Source organism: Propithecus coquereli, unplaced genomic scaffold, assembly GCF_000956105.1.
Source record: "Propithecus coquereli isolate 6110/MARCELLA unplaced genomic scaffold, Pcoq_1.0 Scaffold63, whole genome shotgun sequence".
NCBI lineage: Eukaryota > Metazoa > Chordata > Mammalia > Primates > Indriidae > Propithecus > Propithecus coquereli.
Window position 1 is genome coordinate 8,131,485 of NW_012152285.1, and position 21,081 is coordinate 8,152,565.

The window sequence follows — 21,081 nt, forward strand, 5'->3', positions numbered from 1 at the left end:
CGTCGACGACCGCAGTTTCCCTGAAAGACCTAGCGAGGAGGCAACACTCCAGTCCTGCCACCTTGGAGTGGCGGGGGGAGGGCGCCTCGAAGCTCGAGGGCGGGGATCCTAGAGACAGCCAGCAGCCAGGGGTGGGCCCAGAGCGCTGCGGGGCGCCAGCGCGCGTGGGTCCAGCGCGCGGGCTTCGCCCGCTCTCCGGGCTCCTGCGAAGGGCAGGGAGGTTCTGGCGCGAAACCTAAGGCCCCGCCCGAGGATGTGCGCGGGGCGCAACCCCCAGCCCAGCCACAGCGCGCCGCGGCTGCCACGCCCTGCTCCGAGCCCCTCCGCGAATGCGCCGCTGCCCGCCGCCTCCAATCATTACTCTCCGTGGAGCCCTTTAAATATGCAAAGACACGTCACGGTGTGTGAACCGGGATCAGTCCGTAGGGAGGGAGCCAATATCTATATAAATGTGTCGGGGCGGGCCAAGAAGGGTTAAATGACCGGAGGAGAGAGAGGTGGGGCGGGGGTCTGCAGCCCTGCTAAGGGCAGCCCAGGTTGGCAACACCGGTGAGTTGCTCCTCTCTCTCCCCTTCCTTGCTGCTTCTATCCAGAGAGTGCCGGTCCCGGGGCGAGGTGGGAGGTGCCCGCGGGTGATGGCCGGGAGCGTTCCTGAGGCGGCCGGCACCCCCGGGAGGGACTGGCATTTTGGCCCTGGACTGGGGAAAATGTCCTTAGTGCGCCGGCCTCGAGGAAGGCGTATTCCCTAAGGGCGCACGGTCACTGCCACCTTCACTGCCAGTTTGTTTTTAGAGCGGAGTTCTTGTCCAAGTTTATAGATCTGCGGCTTGGCCCCCGAGCCCCAGGACCTTTCCGGACGGAACAGGTGAGCACTGCCCACTGCTCGCGCCCCGGTTCTTGCGTCCCCTGCGCTCTGTGAGTGGCCTGGCCCCAGCGGGCTCGTCATGTTCCCCTGGGGGCTGAGCTGCCTGTCAGTGCTGGGGGCAGCAGGCACTGCTCTCCTGTGCGCCGGCCTGCTGCTCAGCCTGGCCCAGCACCTCTGGACCCTGCGCTGGACGCTGAGCCGGGACCGGGCCTCCGCCCTGCCCCTGCCCAAGGGCTCCATGGGCTGGCCCTTCTTCGGTGAAACGCTGCACTGGCTAGTTCAGGTGAGCAGTCCATCGTCCCTGGGCCCTTTTAACATGGCCCTTCTTCCCCGGCTCCCACCGGACCGTCTTCGTTCTCAATGCCCCTGGGGTTCTTAGCCAGCCCCTTCCCGTCGCCCACGACCCCGGGGAACGCGCACAACTCTCACCTTTGCCTGGCTACTCTCCGCTCCCTCGAAGGGACCTCACATCACCATCACCGTAGTTCTACCCAGAGCAACTTAAACTTGTCCCGACACAACGCAGGGGTTTTAGGAAGGAGCCCTTGGGCTCTCCAGTCCCAATTCTGATCCTCAGTTTCTGCATCTCACCAGTGGGAACAGGAGCATCTACATTCCCACAGAGTAGTTGAGGAGGCCCATTTGGGACCGTGTTTTGTAAAGAGTAAAGCGCCAGCCTAAGGCAGGAAGTTGTGACCAAGGCGCAGTTGGGAGGTCTTGGTCAGATCCCCGGCCAGGCCCAGAGTCATCAGCTCTCCTCGCCTGCCTCGCTCGTAGGGCTCGCGCTTCCACAGTTCCCGCCGGGAGCGCTATGGGACAGTGTTCAAGACGCACCTGCTGGGCAGGCCGGTGATCCGCGTGAGCGGCGCCGAGAACGTGCGCACCATCCTGCTGGGCGAGCACCGCCTGGTGCGCAGCCAGTGGCCGCAGAGCGCGCACATCCTGCTGGGCTCGCACACACTGCTAGGCGCGGTTGGCGAGCCACACCGGCGGCGGCGCAAGGTGAGTAGGAACCCGGGAATGGGCTGCGGGAACGTCAGACCGCTGTCCCCGGGCATCTGCTGTGTGCCAGGCTGAGGCCAGGTGTTGGGCACACTGTGAACCCGACCAGGATCCCTGGCTAACGAGCGAGTGGCTTTGGGCTGGACCCCTTACCTTCTCTGGCTTCGGTTTATATAGACGAGGATCGGGCTAAAAGGTCCTTCAGCTCCGATCTTCTGTGACTGTGATACGAGAAGCGCTGGAGATTCTGACCTAGAGAGGCGTTGGGGAGACTTTCTGTAGGACATGGCAACTGGAGCCTGGATGGGTGGGAAGGACTGCGTACATCAGGACAGAACTAGGGGAAATGGCTAGAGCAAACGACATCAAGTTTAGGTCTGAGCGTCTCAGATGAGGAGGAAGTGACCAGAACTGGCCTTCTGGCCACTCCGGAATCGCCAAGCAGAGGACGCCCGATTGTGACCAGCGCTGTTCACACGCGCTCCCCACAGGTGCTGGCGCGAGTGTTCAGCCGCGCGGCGCTGGAGCGCTACGTGCCGCGCCTGCAGGGGGCGCTGCGGCGTGAGGTGCGCTCCTGGTGCGCCGCGGGAGGGCCGGTCTCTGTCTACGACGCCACCAAGGCGCTCACCTTCCGCATGGCCGCGCGCATCCTCCTGGGGCTGCGTCTGGACGAGGCGCAATGCGCCACTCTGGCCCGGACCTTCGAGCAGCTCGTGGAGAACCTCTTCTCGCTGCCCCTGGACGTGCCCTTCAGCGGCCTGCGCAAGGTACTGCCGCCTCTGCCCCCGATCTTCCTCTCGGGGCTCCGCGGCACAAGCGGGTCGCCCAGACCGAGACGGGGCGCCCCTGGCGCACCCCGCGCGCCACCTCTACTGGGGGATCCAGGCGCGGCCCAGGATGGGAAGGCGGCGTGGCGTGGCGGTGGACCCCGGGGTTGGCCTCTGTGCTGGCCCCCTAGTGTGACCCAGGGCGGGCCACATACTCTCTCTGGGACGCGCCTGACGGGACGCGCTCCAGCCTCAGCAACCGCGGGCTTCCCGAGTTTGGGTCTCGGTGGCAAGAGTCCCGCCAGTCGGCCCGGCCCCTTCCCGGAGCAGCGCCTCCTGGCCAGGTCTCCATCGCCTCCTCGGAAGCCGGGATGGCTGCGGAGCGCGAGGGCCGCAGACACGCCCCCGCCCAGCCCGGCGCCAGCCCCGGACCGAGAGGGGTGGGTGCCGGCTCCCCGCCTCCGGCCCTGGGCCCGCTAGTTTCCGGATCAGAGAAACGCTGCGTCTTCAGACTTCAGAGCAACGGGAGGGATTCAGAGAGCAACTAGGAGGCCCCACCCTGCCTTCCTCTCCCCGTCCTGGGACTTGTCACTGTGCGATTCCTTGGTTTTCAGTCACCTTAATAAAAATAATAAATATATATAAAGGGTCACGCTATGGGACTGATCGCCTTAGATACATTTTCTGATTTAATCCTTGCAGGCTGCAAAGTGTTATTCTCATTTTATTGACAAAACTGAGGCTTAGAGGTTAAATGACTTACCCAAGATCACACAGCTAGTGGGGGCAGAGAGAAGATTTGAACCCAATCTCCACTAGCTACAAAACTCAAGTGCTCCATACAATGTTCCCCAGGGGGATGCGTTTGCTGAGCTTGCTCCCTGACTCTGGGGAGGCACCCCAGCCCTCTCGCCGGTCCCCTCACAGAGGCTAATGCTCGGAACATGTCCTCTAAGTCGGAGCTTTCCCGGATGCATGAAGGTGCCCCTTCCTCTCTGCACAGGTGCCCACTGCCCCAGCCTCAGCCCAGTGTGGGCAAAAGGCAGTGGGCCGACCCCACCCAACCTGACTGGGCTCTGTGCCAGGCATTGACACTGACAGCTGTGTGGCTCTGGGCAATCGCTGGACCCCCCTGAGCCTCAGCATCCTCCCCTCGGGATGATAGTAACTATCTGCCTTCCTCGGAGGGGGCTCGTGATAGTCAAGACAGAATGAGGTTTGTGGACGGTGGACAAATTCCTGACCATTTATTGAGCCCTGCTCTGTGCCGGGAGCTAAGCCGGGAGACTGCGAACACCACGATCTGGGCAGAGCCAGTGCTGGAAAGGCTTTCCGGGTAGGTGGCCAGACCTCACCTCCTGAACATTGCTGCCCCACCTCCCTTCTTTCCCTGCACATCAGGGCATCCGGGCGAGGGACAAGCTGCATCAGCACCTGGAGGAGGCCATTGCTGAGAAGCTTCATGAGGATAAGGCTTTGGAGCCCGGTGATGCCCTGGACCTGATCATTCAGAGCACCAGGGAGCTGGGCCAGGAGCTCTCCGTGCAGGAGCTGAAGGTAGGTGGCAGGAGGCCTCTCCTTCTGCCTCGTTTGCATTCGCATATGCTGCAGCCCCGGAGCCACACCCTGTTTGGCTCCACATAGAGCCACTGGCACTCCTTAGGGTGAGGAGAAACAGGTGACCTGGGTCCCAGTCATGACTCAGCCACATCCACTAGCTGTGTGACCTTGGCTTCCTGGTAGGAGTGCTGAAGGCTGGAATCCTAGGCCCATGCTCTCTGGTTTCTGGCCACAAACAGCTCTGCTCCTCACCTCCCAGCCCCTTTTATTTGTCACCCATGCCTTTGCCTCTGCTGTCCCCCTACCTGTGAAGCCCTCTTCATTCCTTTTCTTCTACACTCTCTAAGGGGCTCAGGATCAAACTCCACATCCTTGAAGCCCTTTTCCTCCAAAACCCAACACTGTTCCTGCCTCACCTGGCCCCTCTGCCTGTCTGTTTTGCTAATGCAGATTTCCTGGAGGATTAGGATGCTCCCCATGTAGCACATGCAGTGGAGGGGAGGAGGGAAGCTTTGCAATGGCCCCCAGGGCCTGCTTGAGAACCCAGAAAGGAATGGTGAGGCTTGGGGGGAGGGAAAGGGAGATGAGAAGACCTCAGTCTTCTGTGAGGAGCTCCCATCCTTTCTCTGGGCCTCAGTTTCCCACTTTCCACCAGCCAGCCCCTGGAGCCTTAGTTTCTTTGCTGAGAATGGAACTAATAATCTCTGTATTCTCTACCCTGACTCCTGGGTGCTTGTGAAGTCTAGGGGAGTCAGAGGGTTAGAAGACAATGAGCAATGGGCTAGTGAGTTCTGGGGGAGGCTGGTGGGCAGGAACAGTTCTGGGCTGTGAAGGGGAGTGGTGACAGGACTGGGGAGGGGGGTGGCAAGGCCCTCCAGGTTCTCAGGAATCTATTCCATTCTGGCTTGGGTGTCAGGGGCAGGCCAGGCTGGGTGGGCCTGGCCAGGGAGGATGTTGGGGCTCTGGGGTCTCCAACCCAGTTCCCTATCCTGTGCAGGGTGGGTGGAGCAGGCAGTTAGCCTCCAACCAGGGCAGTCCTTCCACAGATAATGTTATGTACCTATTTGGTGCGGCTCCATGCTGGGACTGGGGATCCAGTGGGAGCAAAACACAGCCCCTGTCCTTGAGGCTCAGGAGAGGAGGGTACACGTTCATCCTCCGACAGTGGGAGTCAGTCTTATAAATACAAACTGTGGGTACTGCCAGGAAGGAAGACACACGGGGTTTAGGATTTGGGAGGGCAGAAGCAGTCAGTGAGGACTGGGGCCTGGAGGATGAAGCCACCAGTCCCCTCCTCTGCCCATCATGGGCAGAGCAGTCCAGGAAAAGATTTAGTGACTCATGGGGACCACTCCAGTAAGGGAGGATGAAGCCATCATGCTGGCTTTGTTGGGAGTCTGATGCTGCTGCTATAGGTGCCTTTGTCTGTTCCACTGAGGTCATCGTCAGGAGCCCAGCTGCAGTTGGAGGCAGTACCACCACGTGGTTAGGAGCACTGCACTCTGAGCCCGACTGCTGGGATTGCTAGCTGTAGGGACCTTGAGCACCTCTCCAGAGCCCCAGTTTCAAACCATGTAAAACAAGAGCAGTAATTGTGCCTCACAGGGTTGAGGTGAGAATCGAATGAATTAATAACCTTAAAGCAGTAAGGACAGTGCACAGAGTAAGTTTCCGGCGTTATCTCTGGGAACCCCGGCAAGGCAGGTGGATAGATCCTAATTTTGCCTGTCACGATATGTGACTTTCCCAAGTGACAGACTTGGACTTTAATCGACTTCAGGACTCGCTCATGTAGCCACGACGGTAGACATCCCTGATCCCTGGCCTTTACGCAATAGTGACTTGGGGCCCTCTCGCGCCTCCGGGGGGGCCATCGGGCCGGGCCGGAGCCCCTGACGACTCCGCTGACCTAGACTCAGCGCTTCCCGGGCTGTCTTGCAGGAGTCGGCTGTGGAGCTCCTCTTCGCCGCCTTCTTCACCACGGCCAGTGCCAGCACCTCCCTCGTCCTGCTGCTACTGCAGCATCCGGCGGCCATCACCAAGATCCGGCAGGAGCTGGTGGAGCAGGGCCTGGGGCGCGCGTGCGGGTGCGCGCCCGGGGCCGCTGGGGCAGTCGCGGGGTCCTGGCCCGACTGCGGCTGCGAGCCGGACCTCAGCCTGGCGGCGCTGGGCCGTCTGCGTTACGTCGATTGCGTGGTCAAGGAGGTGCTGCGCCTCCTGCCGCCGGTGTCCGGCGGCTACCGCACTGCACTGCGCACCTTCGAGCTCGACGTAAGTGCAAGTGCGCCGCGCACCTGCTGCCGGCCCCCTGCGGTCTAGGCGGAGAACTAATAGAGCCCCTCAATATGTCCTGCACTCCGCTCCTCTAGCTCCCTCACAAGGTTGAGGAACCGATCATTGTCACCTGTCCAGGGCCTCGGCTCAGGCTGGATTCCAGGGAAAGGCGGGCATTAAAATACAGGGTAGAGTTTCTTCATGGTCTGACCAGGCTGGCTCAGGCTGGGCAAGGTTAGGGTCTAGACCTGGGTCCAGCTCTGTAGGACCTTAGGAAGTTCCCTCTTCACTCTGGGCCTCAGTTTACCCTCTGGAAGGAAGCTGTTTTGGTCCTTTCCAGCTCTGACACTTCAGATGGGGCTGGGGCTGTGCGACAGAGTGGCGCACTCGCTCTGCTGAACCGAGGGTGTTTGCCTGAAAAGCTGTCACTGTAGTCCCCAGAACACCGAGCCCGGTGGCCGGGTGACTCCAAGAAAAGAGTGGGCACCTCCTTCCACACCCAACATCTGTGGCCAGGGTAGAGGGGGAAAAGGAACTGGGGCTTCTGCCCTGGAGGAGCTTAGCTCGAAGTGGAGAGAGATGGGGGCGGGGAATGACAGCCTCTTTCTATGCTGTGGTGTGAAGAAGGGAGTGATCTCTAGGGCTGGGAGACACCAAAACATTTTGCGAGCTCTTATTTGAACTGGAGCAGTGAGCAGTTAGGATGGGGAGCGCTCACCACACACAGAGAACAGCGCCAAGGTGGGTGTTTAGAAGCGTCTTGGATACTGAATCTGGAATTCTGGCTTCTTTTGGCAGGCACTGGGGTGCCCTGCACGACCTTAGGGAAACAGAAGGAGGGGAACACAGAGCTGGGGAAGTGAGCAGAGGACAGGGAGGGGCTTAGGCATGCTCCAGTTTACAGACCGGGAAACTGAGGTCTAGAGAATAGGGGGGAGAGAGAGAGCGCGCGTGCAAGCTCCTTGGACTATTCCAAGCTATTCTGTTCCTCTGTTAGAAACTGTGAGTATTCACCCTGGAATGTCTTGAGACAGGGGTAACAGCGTAGTTAGGGGATTAGAAGGCACATCAAAAAGTGAAATGGTTGAAAAAGCTGGGAGTGAGCAAAGGGGATATGAAAGCTGCCTTCCAGCATTTTAAGGACTCACCTGTTTAATTCTCATGTGTCCCTTCTTAAAGGGTGGCTATCAAATCTGAACATTATTGCCCAGCTGATGGGTGGGGAGGAGGGGAAGGTTTGGTTCAAGGCAAAGAAGAGCTTTACAGCAGAGCTGACCTAAAGGAATGGATATCTCTGTCCTGTGCCTTGTTCCAGCTAAGGCATCTGGGAGGTACAGGACTAGAATTTAGGTCTCCTGATGTAATGTCAGAAGGAAAAAGACAAAAACAAACACAGGAACATAAATAATAGATCCCATTTACTGAACACGAATATGTGCCAGACCCCTAATTCGAATCCTCACAACAAAGTGGGCATTTTTGTTCTCATTGAAATGAGAACAATTTCGATTAAGAAACTGAGACTCAGAGAATGAATATGTAGCCCAAAATCCGGCAGGTCATACGGCTCACTTTGAAGGAGCTGAGATTGGAACGCAGAGCTTTCTCCTGGCTTCGGGATTAGCCGCGCGTTTCTTGCGGGTTTTCGAAAGCCTGGTTGATGCGCGGGGTGGAGGGTCGGTTGGGGCCGGGTTTCCAGGTACCTCGTGGTCAGGCTGGTCTTCTTCCCTCCCCGCAGGGCTACCAGATCCCCAAGGGCTGGAGCGTGATGTACAGCATCCGGGACACGCACGAGACGGCCGCGGTGTACCGCAGCCCTCCGGAGGGCTTCGACCCGGAGCGCTTTGGCTCGGTGCGCGAAGATGCGCGGAGCGCCTCCAGCCGCTTCCATTACATTCCGTTCGGTGGCGGTGCGCGCAGCTGCCTCGGCCAGGAGCTGGCGCAGGCTGTGCTCCAGCTGCTGGCGGTGGAGCTGGTGCGCACCGCGCGCTGGGAGCTGGCCACACCCGCCTTCCCTGCCATGCAGACCGTGCCCATCGTGCACCCAGTGGACGGCCTGCGGCTCTTTTTCCACCCGCTCTCGCCTTCGGCTGCGGGGGATGGGCTATGCCTCTGACGTGCTGTGTTGCGGGACACCGCTTGGCCGGTGGCAGCGACGCGCACGCAGCGCCACTCACCTGCGGCTCCCTAGTGCGGCGTCGCGCACGCACTCACTCGTTCACTCACTCAATTAACATTCACCAAACGCGTTTCTGTGCCAGACTCGAGGGAGGAGAAGCTCGAGCCACAACAGCTGAGCTGGAGAAGCGCCCAGGCGGGTGGGAATGTGTCTCCTGCCCTCCGCACCCAGAGGAAGGAAAGGTCGTGGGCCAGGTCTCTTAAGCCCTTCCCAGGATATCCAAGCAGGGATGGAGGGAACAGATCTGCACTAGGTGTTACTCGGTTTCACCTTCCCGAGCCAATGCCAGGAGGGTGCGTGGATAGCGGGGCTGCAGGGGAGGGGAGATTGCACCTTGCAGATTGTGCCAGAGCCCCGGTGCAGGCGGCGGGACCTGCAACCCTTTCAGGGAAGTAGAGCTGGAGACGCATCCCTGGCCTGGCTTTGGGCCATAGGAAGACACGTGGAGCAGGATCCCGGACGGAAGTTCCCCAGGCAGCTGGTCTCCGGCTTTGTGCGCCGTGGCCACTCGGCCCATCTCGGCGGAAACTCGGAACAGTGGGCGCTGCCAGGGCTCTAAACGGCTCAACATCACCGGATTCTGCTGGCGACTTCTAAAAGAAAAATTCTTACTTCAAGAACGCATTTAATCTTCCCATTTATACAGGAGAGAATAGGCACACCAACATGTCTCTAAGGCTGGATTATTTCATGGGAGGCTAAGACTTAATCAGAGAGGTTTGGGATATTTGTACCCAAAATAGGAAGGCCACGAAATAAAACTTCCTCCCAGTGGTTGAGCGAGGAGGCTGGGGCTTAGCTGGGCAGCTGCTCCCTGGTGGGAAGGCCTGGGGTGGAGGGTGGGGGAGGCCTGGGAAGGACCCATCCCACCGTATGTATACCCAGAGAGGGGCTGGGAGCTGGGCAGCCTGAGGCCCAGGCTCTCAGCGGGCTGCAAGACCCCCTGGGATTACTACTTCAGCATCCTCTATCACAGGGAGAAACTGAGGAGCCAGCAAGAGGAATGATTCCCCTGAGGAGCCAGCCACAGGCTCCTGGACTCCCCAGCCAGTGCTCTCCTCCTCCCCATCACTTAACTCCCCTGCCCCAAAACTCTGCACCTGTGGCCACCTTGAAGCTCTTTTGCCTCCTTTTCATAGTGATCCCTAGCTTGACTTGAGGACTCTCTCAGCCTTCCAATATAGAGGTTTCCACCAGTGTTTAAACCAGAGCCAAAAGCTCCCACCATCACTTCCAACAGCCCACTTCAATATACCACCCATCTTCCTATGGCTCGGACAGCTGGACATGATGGGTGAGCCAGAGAAATCGCTGCCCAGGCCCAAGCTGACCCCTTAGTGAACCAGAAGGAAGCCAGTGTCCTCCTGACCTTATGGTTAAGGTGGATCCCAAAGCCAAAAGCAAAGAGGGATATATCGGGGCGTGTACAGGGTGGGTAGCTCAAGAGTGCAGCGGACCCTTCCAAGCTGGGCTGAAACCGCCATAACTCCCACACAAGGCAACTCATCACCCATTGCTAGTGGCAGGCTGGTCGCCAGACCCTGAGCTTGGCAAAGGTGGCAGGATGTGGGCCTGCCCTCAGGGTGCTCTTGAAAAACCACCCAGAGGACAGCCTAGTGGCAGAAGCTCGGGTTTGGGTGAGGAGGAGGAGGACCTGGGCTTCAGGGTTGATTATGAATTTGGGAGAGAAGAGAAATGTGGAGTGTGGCCTCAGAAGCAAGGACAGTGGAGCTGGGTCCAGGAAGACCTGGTTTACCTGCTCTCGGGTCTAGACAAACTATAAGCCCTGTAGGGCAGCTCCAACTTTACTTTAATTGATTGATAGCAATTGATTCAGTAATTTCAAGGAATATCCGAACTCCAGTTTCAGTAGCCGCAGGTTCTCTAAAGAAGGAGCAGAGGAGGTTCTTGCCCTCCCGGACTTGATATGCACGGGAAGGAGGCAGACAATACATAAACTAGCAACGAAAAGAGCAAGAATATGTCCAGTGGTGATAACTGCTGTAAAGAAAATAGAACAGGCCTGCAACACAGGGTGCCTGGGGCTAAAGTTGGCTGGGTGGGTGGGGGGAACTTCTTTGAGGAGGTGACATTTGACTTTAGTAAGAACCAGCCAGCTGTGCTCTGGGGGAGGGGTGACCCAAGCAGGGGAAGCAGCAAGTACAGAACCCTAAGACAGGAATGAGTGTTCAAGAAATAGAAGAAAGGGTTGTGAAAGGAGAAAAGTGGAGGAGTGCTTCCAGGTCCCTGGTTCATCTGACCCCAGTGTACTCCTGGGTCACCACCCCTCCCCACCAGCAAAAATACCGCTCCCCACCCCCACCCCCGGGCTTTAGCAATAGGGAGGCTGTTTCGTAAACATCTCGGAAACATTTTGTTTTCAGTGAACCAACTCCCCCTGCCCGCCCACCACCACCCGAGAAAGCTTGGCGAGGTTCCTAGATCAAAGTTCTCATGGAGCTGGTAATTTATTGACCCCTTTCCCCCTTTCAAGATGTTTTTTAATGATCTTTCACTCTCACATTTAATCCTTTCCTGCTGGACGCCCCCGCCAGACGCCCTCGCGGGTCTTCATGGGCAGATAGATTTTTTAAAAAATTTTCCCCTGTGGCAATTTCCAGCGCGCAGGCCCTGCTCATCCTGTGACCCGGCGCGCGCTGAACTTGGCGAGGTGGCCCCGCAGAGTTCACTCGGATGTCACGGTCCGGCCTGGAGGGGTCACAGGCGGGTCAGGCCGGAGGATTGGGAACGGGCCCCAGGTCACGCCCCCGCTCGCCAGCTCTGCACACCGGCCGGAGGCGCAGTCCAGAAAGGGGGGGCTCGGGGTTTCTGAGAATTACCTCCAGTGCGATTCGCCGGGGTTCCTGCCGGTGGCCCGAGGTTGGCTCGCACTGTTTATAGTCACCAAAGCGTTAGAAGAAATGACAGTAGGAGAGGCTGAAACCCTGCCCGAAGCCTTTGAAACGCTGGGCAGCGCTATGGGGAAACGCTGACTCCCCGAAACCCGAAACCCGCACTGTGGCGACCCCGGCTTGCAGCGTTGCTGGAACTGTGCGGGTCCCTAAGACCTCCGCAGATTATTTCCTGGCCCCTTGGGGTTTAGGGACCCCCGGTAGGGCAACTTTTTACCAGCTCTCAGGATCAAAGTATTTTCCATCTCCAAAGGGCCCTCTCCAAGGCTTTTGCAAGAGTCAGTGCTCGGTTCTAAAAAAAACGTCCGTCTCTCTGTTTCGTTTCCGGCGCCGCTGGTGCGTTCGGCGACCAGACCAAGAAGCGCGTGGCCCTGACTGGTCCGAAGCGGCGTGGCTCGGCCAGGTGGCGCAGGAGCGCACGGGCGCGTCCAGCAGTGCCGTAGCTCCAGGCATTGTAGTTGGGCAAAATACTGAAGACCTGCTTCCCAGTACGGATTCCTTCAACCCTCCGAATAGCGGTCGGCAGAGGCCTGGGTTTAGGGCTGAGCACCCCTCTCACTTGGGTGAGGACAATGGCTTTACTCTGGGCCGGAGCTAGGAGAGAGGAGGAAGACTCCAGCGACCCGGGTGCAGGCTACCCTGGTAACGCAGACTAGCGTGCCTGGAGCTGGGAAGAGTATTTGCAAGCAGACGGCCCTTTTGTGAACTCACAATGACACGTGTATACGCGTGGGGAGGTGTATACACGTCGGGAATGATCGCTTCCACATTAAGGAGGAAGCAGGCACGAGGATGCGTGGTGACTTGCCCAAGGTCACGCAAGACGAGATGGAGCTGGGAGTCGGAGCCAGGACTCCTGAGCTTTCCTTCCTCTATCTCCGTCTCCTTATCTTGCCAGGACTAAGGACCCCCTTCCCCGCTGCCTAGCTGGGGCTTCAAGCCCCAGGGCCCCCAGAATCGGGCCGGCGGCGGTCGGATTTCAGAGCCGAGCCGAGCGCTGACTGCCGAGCCGCGGATGTGTTGCCCCTGTGGTCCCTCACTAGGGCGTCAGGGCTGGGGAGCAGGCTTGAGTAGGGTAGCACCTGGGGTCCTCAGGGACCTGGAGGTTCTCTTGTATCCTTAAGTAGGGCCTTCGGAGACTCATGTGTGCTGGCCCCCTTGCGGGGGTCGGGGAGCTGAGATCCACGAGCCGCCGGCCATGCCTGACTCCCCGCGGCTCCCGCTTGCATCCTGGCCTTGGGCTCTTCTGCGGGATCTTCAGAGAAGTCGGGACGTCTGCGTTGTGCTTCGCTTTTTGGACCTCAGTTTCCCCAATTGTGGGACGAGGCAGCTGGACGATTCCTGAACGCATTTCCCCTTGCTTCCCTGGCAGGTGGAAGGGAGCTCACGCGGCGCCTGCAAAAGGAAAGCAAGTGAGGGCAGTTTGGGCTGGGGCAGCCCGTCGGAGCGGGCAGGAGGGATTCCGAAGGGACCTCCAGGAAGCCTAGGGCTTGAATTCCCGCTCCTCGGACCCCTGGCCCGCCCCCGCCGCCGCCTCGGAGCTCCGCACACCTTGGACGGGGGAGGCAAGCTGCTCCTAGCCCCGCACCCCAGGAGGCACGCTCGGAGGGAAGCCGCCACCGCCCCGCCTCTGCCTTGGCGCGGAACAAACAGTTAAAGATTTTGGGCAGCGCCTCGCGGGGGGAGGAGCCAGGGGCCCAATCCGCAATTAAAGATGAACTTTGGGTGAACTAATTGTCTGACCAAGGTAACGTGGGCAGCAACCTGGGCTGCCTATAAAGCGGGCGCGCGGCGGGTTTTGGAGCGCTGGCGGCGGGCAGCAGGTGGCGCGGAAGGCCGAGGCGCACCATGGGGCTGCCGGCGCTGCTGGCCAGTGCGCTCTGCACCTTCGTGCTACCGTTGCTGCTCTTCCTGGCCGCGATCAAGCTCTGGAACCTGTACTGCGTGAGCAGCCGCGACCGCAGCTGCACCCTCCCCTTGCCTCCCGGGACTATGGGCTTCCCCTTCTTTGGGGAAACATTGCAGATGGTGCTGCAGGTAAGGGAGCTTGGGGCGAGACAGGACGCTTTCCCGGAGCCCGGCTCGGCTCTGGGCTCGCGCTGAAGCAGGGGTAGGTGCCCCGGGAAGGAGATGACTGCGACTAGGAGCCGGGCTAGCGGAAGGCGCGGCGCTCCCCGGCGCCCCCTCACGCCCGCCTCTCTCCTCTGCCTTCTTCTCACAGCGGAGGAAGTTCCTGCAAATGAAGCGCAGGAAATACGGCTTCATCTACAAGACGCATCTGTTCGGGCGGCCCACGGTGCGGGTAATGGGCGCGGACAACGTGCGGCGCATCTTGCTCGGAGAGCACCGGCTAGTGTCGGTCCACTGGCCCGCGTCGGTGCGCACCATTCTGGGCTCCGGCTGCCTCTCCAACCTGCACGACTCCTCGCACAAGCAGCGCAAGAAGGTGAGGGCGGGGTGGCGACGTCTGGACAGGGAGGAGGCTCCCATTTGTTGGAGGAGTTCGGGCACATAGATGCTGGGCGGGCGCTAGCAGCGTGAGGTGTGGGCTAGAACCCTCTCCGAGCTCCAGGTTAGCTTTCCCAGCCTGGAGGTGCCGCGAGTCTGGCGGGGCTGGGGACGGCGAGAGGAGCAGATGGAAGGTTTTTAACGCTGTCCCCTCCTCGGGGCTCAGGTGATTATGCGCGCCTTCAGCCGAGAGGCGCTCCAGTGCTACGTGCCGGTGATCGCGGAGGAAGTGGGCAGCTGCCTGGAGCGGTGGCTGAGCTGCGACGAACGCGGCCTCCTGGTCTACCCCGAGGTGAAGCGCCTCATGTTCCGCATCGCCATGCGCATCCTGCTGGGCTGCGAGCCCCGGCTGGCGGGCGGCGGGGACGCGGAGCAGCAGCTGGTGGAGGCCTTCGAGGAGATGACCCGCAATCTCTTCTCGCTGCCCATCGACGTGCCCTTCAGCGGGCTGTACCGGGTAAGGGCTGCAAGCCGGATGCGGAGTGAAGGGCGCGGGAACGGGCGTTTGCTGACCGCCGCGCGCTCTCTGCGCTCAGGGCATGAAGGCGCGGAACCTCATTCACGCGCGCATCGAGGAGAACATTCGCGCCAAGATCTGCCGGCTGCGGGCGGCCGAGGCGGGCGGGGACTGCAAAGACGCGCTGCAGCTGTTGATCGAGCACTCGTGGGAGAGGGGCGAGAGGCTGGACATGCAGGTGAGTGGTGGCTTCAGAAGAGGCACTGCAGAATTTGGTCCCCTGGCTTTCCAAGCGCGGTTCCTGGGGCCCCCAAAGTGCCCTCCTGGGGCCCAGCTTCCCGGAGTGGGCTGCCCGCCCAGATTCCACATGGGATCCTGAAGGTTGAGACACCGGGTCAGGAGAGCTGTGCACGAGGCTACCGGGACTGGGAGCGTCCCCTAGGCCTTCCAGGTTTTAAAGGGAAAGTTGGAATTTGCAAAATGTTAATAAAGAACCCTGGGCGATTTTGATAAAAACAAGGCTTTTTAACTCAGGAGCTCCTGGTAGAGTGGGATCCTACTCCCCTTCCTGCTCTGGCTGAACTAAAGGGACTTCGCATTTTGTTGAAAGATATTGCTTTCTTTGACTTTCTATTAGCAAAACTTTAAGCTTAGTCTTCCCTCCAGAACCCCTAGTTTGGTTCTGAGTAGTCACTGTGTAAAATTGCTTGCAGATTTGGGCAAACGTTGGTCTTACTCCATTTTTAGGCACTAAAGCAGTCTTCAACCGAACTCCTCTTTGGAGGACACGAAACCACGGCCAGTGCAGCCACATCTCTGATCACTTACCTGGGGCTCTATCCGCATGTTCTCCAGAAAGTCAGAGAGGAGCTGAAGAGCAAGGTAGGGAGACTCTGGGGGTTCCCTATTAGCTTAGGAAATCCAGCTGCTCCCTAGCCAACTTCGGAATAAGCAAGTGTGCTGCCTTGGCTGAATATTTTTAAAGTGCAGGGCCAAGAGGTGGAGGGGCCAGTGGGGAGAGAAAATTAGCTTTGTGAATAAAAAGAATGGAATTCGGAGCTGTGATCCCACTTGGGTAGGGTTTGACCTCGTATTCCTACCCCTCCTCCACCTGTTGCAGAACCATGGAGATTTTCAGATAGGTTCTACTTTCCTGAATTTGTCTGTCCAAGGACATGAATAGTGATAAGCATGGGTAGCTGATCAGTGGTGGCGAATGGGGTGGGGGAAGCTTAACCCTTCTAACTGGTGAGCAGCCTTCTCTCGGAATTGTAAATAGGTAGTGGATTTGGGCTGAGGAGTGGAGGCAAATGGTTGCTAGCTGCTGTTTCCTCCTCACAGCTTCTCATCATGGGGCCCTTTGGGTTTAGTCGCCACTTAAGCCCTGTTTATGTCTGCTGGGCTGATTTTATTGGAGCACACCATACCCATTCACCTCTGTGCGACTGTTTTGATAGGGTTTACTTTGCAAGAGCAATCAAGACAACAAGTTGGACATGGAAATTTTGGAACAACTTAAATACATTGGGTGTGTTATTAAGGAGACCCTTCGATTGAATCCCCCGGTTCCAGGAGGGTTTCGGGTTGCTCTTAAGACTTTTGAATTAAATGTAAGTTAAAATTTCTCTGCCCCCAGCCTCCCTTTTGTTGAGGTTTTAAAACTCCCTCTTGCATTGGCTTAACTTCTTTATGCTTTTGGTAACATTGTCCCGCCCTATGTTGCTGTCATGTTTCAGCAACCTGAATCAATCTCTTTCTCCCTCTCTCCCTCTCTCCTCCCTCTCTTTTAACTCATAACTCCCCCAAAGATATAGGTGACAGGTTTTTGTTGTTGAAAGGTGAATTTCAGTTTGTCAGCCCTTGGGGCTTCATACTCTTTTGCAGGGATACCAGATTCCCAAGGGCTGGAATGTTATCTACAGTATCTGTGATACTCACGATGTGGCAGACATCTTCACCAATAAGGAGGAATTTAATCCTGACCGATTCCTGCTGCCTCACCCAGAGGATGCATCCAGGTTCAGCTTCATTCCATTTGGAGGAGGCCTCAGGAGCTGTGTAGGCAAAGAATTTGCAAAAATTCTTCTCAAAATATTTACAGTGGAGCTGGCCAGGCATTGTGACTGGCAGCTGCTAAATGGACCTCCTACAATGAAAACCAGCCCCACCGTGTATCCTGTGGACAATCTCCCTGCAAGATTCACCCGTTTCCAGGGGGAAATCTGACGGGCACGAATGCTCAAACCTCAGACTTATTGGAAATGTACATATGAGTTTTCATATAGTGTCGCGTTGACTTTATATTTAATTTCTAAATGTATATTATAATATTTATGTGTCTCTAGTAACACGGTCTTTAAATATTAAAATAATGAATTTGTATAATTTCCAAATAAAGTAAAATTTGAAGGTGCTATTCTTGTATTTAAGATTACTGTCAGGGAAAACTCACGGGTTTAATATTTGTACTTAGTGTATTTACCCAGATTTCTAAATGTCTACCTGGGTTTATTTGTTATCTGTGCATATCTATTTTCTGTGAGGAAGAAACCTTAGCTATTTTGTTTTCTGTTAAACAATCATTAGCGGATAATATTGTGTGTGTGTGTGTGTGTGTGTGTGTGTGTGTGTTTTAGTCCAAAGGTATCTTTGTAAACTCTTCTATGGTAGTTTAGGTTCCCTATTTGAAAAATCCATAAAAGTTAATTTTAGTGTGTTTTTTTTTTTAGTTTGCTTTACTTTAGGGAAAGATGAATCTGAAAAGGTAACACTTTGAGAACTGTCATTCTAATATAACACCTTCAGCCCATCCAACATTTAATAAACATAATAAATCTATGTTGTCGGCTAGTGCCAGAGCTGTTCTCTGAAGTTAAGGTTTTAGATAAGACAAAGCCAGTCATTTCAATTATGGACAGTTCTTTACTAAAATGAGACCAGAAATCATTGGCATGTCACCTTTACTTAGAAGTTGTGTATGAAAACAGTATTGGGAAAAGCAAGTTTCTGGTTTAGATAAGCTGAGCTCAGGTTTTCTTTATTCAGAATGAGGCAGGAGGAGCAGATTTAGCAAACTGACAGATAAAGTTTTTATCTATCCCAGGCAATAGGGTGTGAGCCTGACATGACTGATAAAATGGCCCAGTCATGACCCTGTGAACCTTGGCTAACCTCCGTGAAAGCACAGTTTTGTCACATTTCTGACCCTGGCATAGCCACGGTCTGAACTGAAGGCCAGACTCTCAATCCAGAAAGGTTAGCCCCGGTGACTTGCTTATGCAAGCACATTCAGTTTTGAAATGGCACAATCTGCTTACTGAACCTCTGATAGCTTGTAGGTTTTGGACATTAAAATTTTCATTACCATTTTAGAATTTGGCAATGCTGCAGAAACCAGGTGGTCTAAATAGGTGTTTGAAAGGCTTCTGTCTACAATTAGAGTTACATGTTCTACCTGACTGTAGTTTTTAGGTAGAACTTGGGTTGTACTTATTGTTGCAATCCTCTGATTTTTAAAGGGTGTTTATATGATAACTTATAATGCCATTAAAAAGTAAAAGAACATTGCAGCCTTATATAATTTCAGCCAAAGCTTTAGTGTACTGAAGTGTGCAAAGATGACCCCCTACCCCCAACATCTGCACTGGACCTTTCTAGCTAGGATAGCGCACTAGGCTGAGGACATCGTTATTTCAGATAATTTATACAGGGCCATTTTTTAAAAGATCTCAATGCTTTTCATTCTGCTGGGTGACAGTCTTTACAAACGACATCTTTGGTGACTTCATGGCTGTGTGTCTCTATGAGCACAGTGCAGTAAGAAATTTGAGCCATTTTAACATATCATTCATTTTTTATCTGGAGAGCTTCGAGGAAAGTGCTTCTGGTTTGCGTTTCCCAGGGCTACATTTAGCCCAATTATACTGATCATTTACAGAGTAGTAAAGAATTTACCTTGAAAATACATTAAAAACGCAATCTTTGATAATGTGCTTAGTGCAGAGTAAAGGCAGCCTACAAGTGTGTGAGTGAGGCAGTGGACGTTTGTGGGCTACTGTCTGGGACATAAAACGGGCCTGGGTCCCATCTCTTGGGGGCGAGCATGTTTTATGGCACAGGCACCCCTGGGCTGGTGTCCATGCAATGGAGAAATGACGTACACTTGGCCAAAACTGTGGAAGGAGGGGAGACCACTCTGGGAAATGATCCTTTGGGGTCCCAGGGGCATGGTGCAGTGATGGACGGGTACAGTGGCCATGCTGGTGCCCTTTGCCTCCCCTTCCACAATATCCTTTGTCCCTGCCACCTCCCATACCCTCTTCCCTTCCATCAGGGCTGTGGTGCCACCAATGACCGGCGGTCCTCAGGACAGGGCTGTGAAAGGCTTAATGCTTCAGCATTCAGAGGGATTGGCGCCTTCACCTTCACCTAGCACAGTCTTTGGAGGCCCGGGAGTGGCTGTGATTTGCCAGGGGCCACACAGGGAGTGGCAGACCCAGGAAAGGTCTGCAGGTGACTGGTGTTTTTTTTTTTCGTCTTTTCTTAAAACAGCTAACAACACCTACCTGATTTCTTTCCAACTTTCTGTCGTCAAGCATGTAGACCCAGGGGTCACCACCTCCTAACTTCTCTTCATGTCCCCTGCCACCACTCCCCTCCCCAACCCTGTGACAGTGCAGACCAATTCTATTGCAGGCCACCAGAGGTGACTGGTGAAATGGAGCGGTGAGGGGAAGTGGTTGCTCCCCCAAACCCCCATCTCCTCTTGTGGTTTCAGTGCTATTTGCACCTTGCCACCCCCAAGAGGTCCACAAGGGGGCGGGCTTCTCCCTTCTATGCCAAGCTCAGGGCCCAGGGGTTTCTCCCACCAGTGTCCATGAACTCCAGCGTCCACAGACTCTGGCCCCGGGCCTCTTTTACCCCGGACAGGGAGAGGCTGCAGAGCACCCAGGGCTTAGGAAATACTCGGCGTCAGGCCTGGTCAAGGCTGCCTGGCCCCTCTAGGGGGTCGCCCCAGCCTGGGCTGACTTGGACCATCTTTCAGGGCCTGAAAGCAGCAGCCACCATCCCTCTGTGGACTCTGAGGTCAGAGGCTCCGGTTTCCAGTGTTGCCCACGCACGGCGCACGGTCTGACCTTTGTTCTGTCACTCTACCTGGAAAGACACTCTCTGTTTTGAGGGAGCGGGGAGCACAGTTTTCAAAGAACGTGGACCAACTAGTCAGCGTTCAGGTGACCTTAACCAGGTACAGGAGTCGTCCCACTATGGCAGAGACTGGGGGAGTTTGGAGAGGTTACGGCGGCTGTTAGTAAACTTGGGTTCAGGCCTGTTCTTCTGAAGCGTGTGCGTAAGAAGGTCAAGTGGAAGGAGAGCTGTGTTAGCACCATGTGAAGGAAACGTTCTGAGACGACTAGAGCCCTTTGGTGATGAAACAGGCTCCTCTGTGAGAGAGCAAGCTTCCCGTCCACAGAGGCAGCCAAATACGAAGCTGGACAACAGAGTAGCCAGAGGGATCGAGACACAGAGGGTGAAGTTGGGTTATAGGACCTCTAGGTTCCCTTGCAAAAATTGTACAGTTGGGGAATCTCTGAAATGTGCTTCTGTATTCATTCAATTCCTCAAATGCTGACTTCGAAATGCAGATTAACCCCAATCTAGGGAGATAGGACATCCTCACATCATGGCCTGGGGACCTCTCTCCTGCCTGGTGACTTGGTGCTTCCAGCCCCAGTTCCCACAGCTCCAGGGCCTCTCCCAGCTGCTCATGGTGCTGCCGTTCACTTGACCTGCCCCTGGCCTAACGCCCTTCCCTTCCCCAGTAACCCCCCTCCCCCAATGTCCTGCGCTGACACTGGGCTCTGCTCCTCCCAACTGTCCTTTATCCCCGCCTCCTGAAAAGCTTGCCCAAAGGCAGGCACGGTCTCATCATTCTGATCTTGTCAATTTAGTCCACTCTCAGGCACCTCTCCACCCTTCCCAGCACACTGACGCATAGTAGGTGTTCTTTGGAAGAAGAAACTTCCTGGGGCCAATTGACACCATTTACCTTAGGTTTCTCCAACTTACATGGTGCCATGTTTTTCTTTGAAAAGTGAAACTTTCATCCTTGGAAAATCTCGGCAGCCGCAAGCTTACACGGCTGTGGTTTAACAGCATGTCACATTCCTGAAACCAACGCTGCATGGGTATTTGGCCAAACAAGCTTTCCTTCCTTTGAAGTAGAGTCAACTCAAGTTAGAACCCTGGGACAGGGGTGGAGACGCAGCCCTGGACTGCGTGGTGGGTTTTCTGGGTGAGAGTTATCGTGTTGCAATGTTCACAATCACGTACCCTCAGCACAGAGGCTGCCCCGCACTGTAAGATCTCTCCCTGCCGCCGAACCTTCCCTAGTACATCGAGGGGTTACCAATCAGTGCATGCATTTCTGATGGTAGATCCTTTACGATTTTTATCTGAAATCACTGATCGGTTCACTTAAACCATTGTGAAAAGAGAACAAGGTGTTTTGCTTATTATAAATATTTGAGAAAACAAATTCATTAAGTACAGCCAAATCG

The 21,081-nt window shown here is 56.0% G+C and overlaps 2 protein-coding genes across 4 annotated transcripts; both read left to right on the forward strand.

Annotated features, from left to right (window-relative positions):
* Positions 1 to 944: 944 nt before the first annotated feature.
* Positions 945 to 8,584, forward strand: LOC105822708 (cytochrome P450 26C1). The gene is made up of 6 exons (XM_012659728.1): positions 945 to 1,148; positions 1,643 to 1,867; positions 2,359 to 2,634; positions 4,036 to 4,191; positions 6,136 to 6,465; positions 8,207 to 8,584. Exons 1-6 carry the CDS (start codon positions 945 to 947, stop codon positions 8,582 to 8,584), a joined length of 1,569 nt encoding a protein of 522 aa, XP_012515182.1.
* A 4,364-nt stretch (positions 8,585 to 12,948) lies between these two features.
* Positions 12,949 to 16,936, forward strand: LOC105822709 (cytochrome P450 26A1). 3 transcript variants are annotated; one of them, XM_012659730.1, is made up of 7 exons: positions 12,949 to 13,306; positions 13,781 to 14,005; positions 14,234 to 14,524; positions 14,604 to 14,762; positions 15,272 to 15,406; positions 15,982 to 16,134; positions 16,409 to 16,936. In XM_012659730.1, exons 2-7 carry the CDS (start codon positions 13,799 to 13,801, stop codon positions 16,748 to 16,750), a joined length of 1,287 nt encoding a protein of 428 aa, XP_012515184.1. In that variant the 5' UTR covers positions 12,949 to 13,306; positions 13,781 to 13,798; the 3' UTR covers positions 16,751 to 16,936. The 3 variants fall into 3 exon arrangements, with proteins under 3 accessions (XP_012515184.1, XP_012515183.1, XP_012515185.1); XM_012659729.1 differs by lacking the exon at positions 12,949 to 13,306 and adding an exon at positions 13,312 to 13,596; XM_012659731.1 differs by lacking the exon at positions 12,949 to 13,306 and adding an exon at positions 13,312 to 13,596 and having other exon boundaries at positions 15,982 to 16,052.
* Positions 16,937 to 21,081: the final 4,145 nt, after the last annotated feature.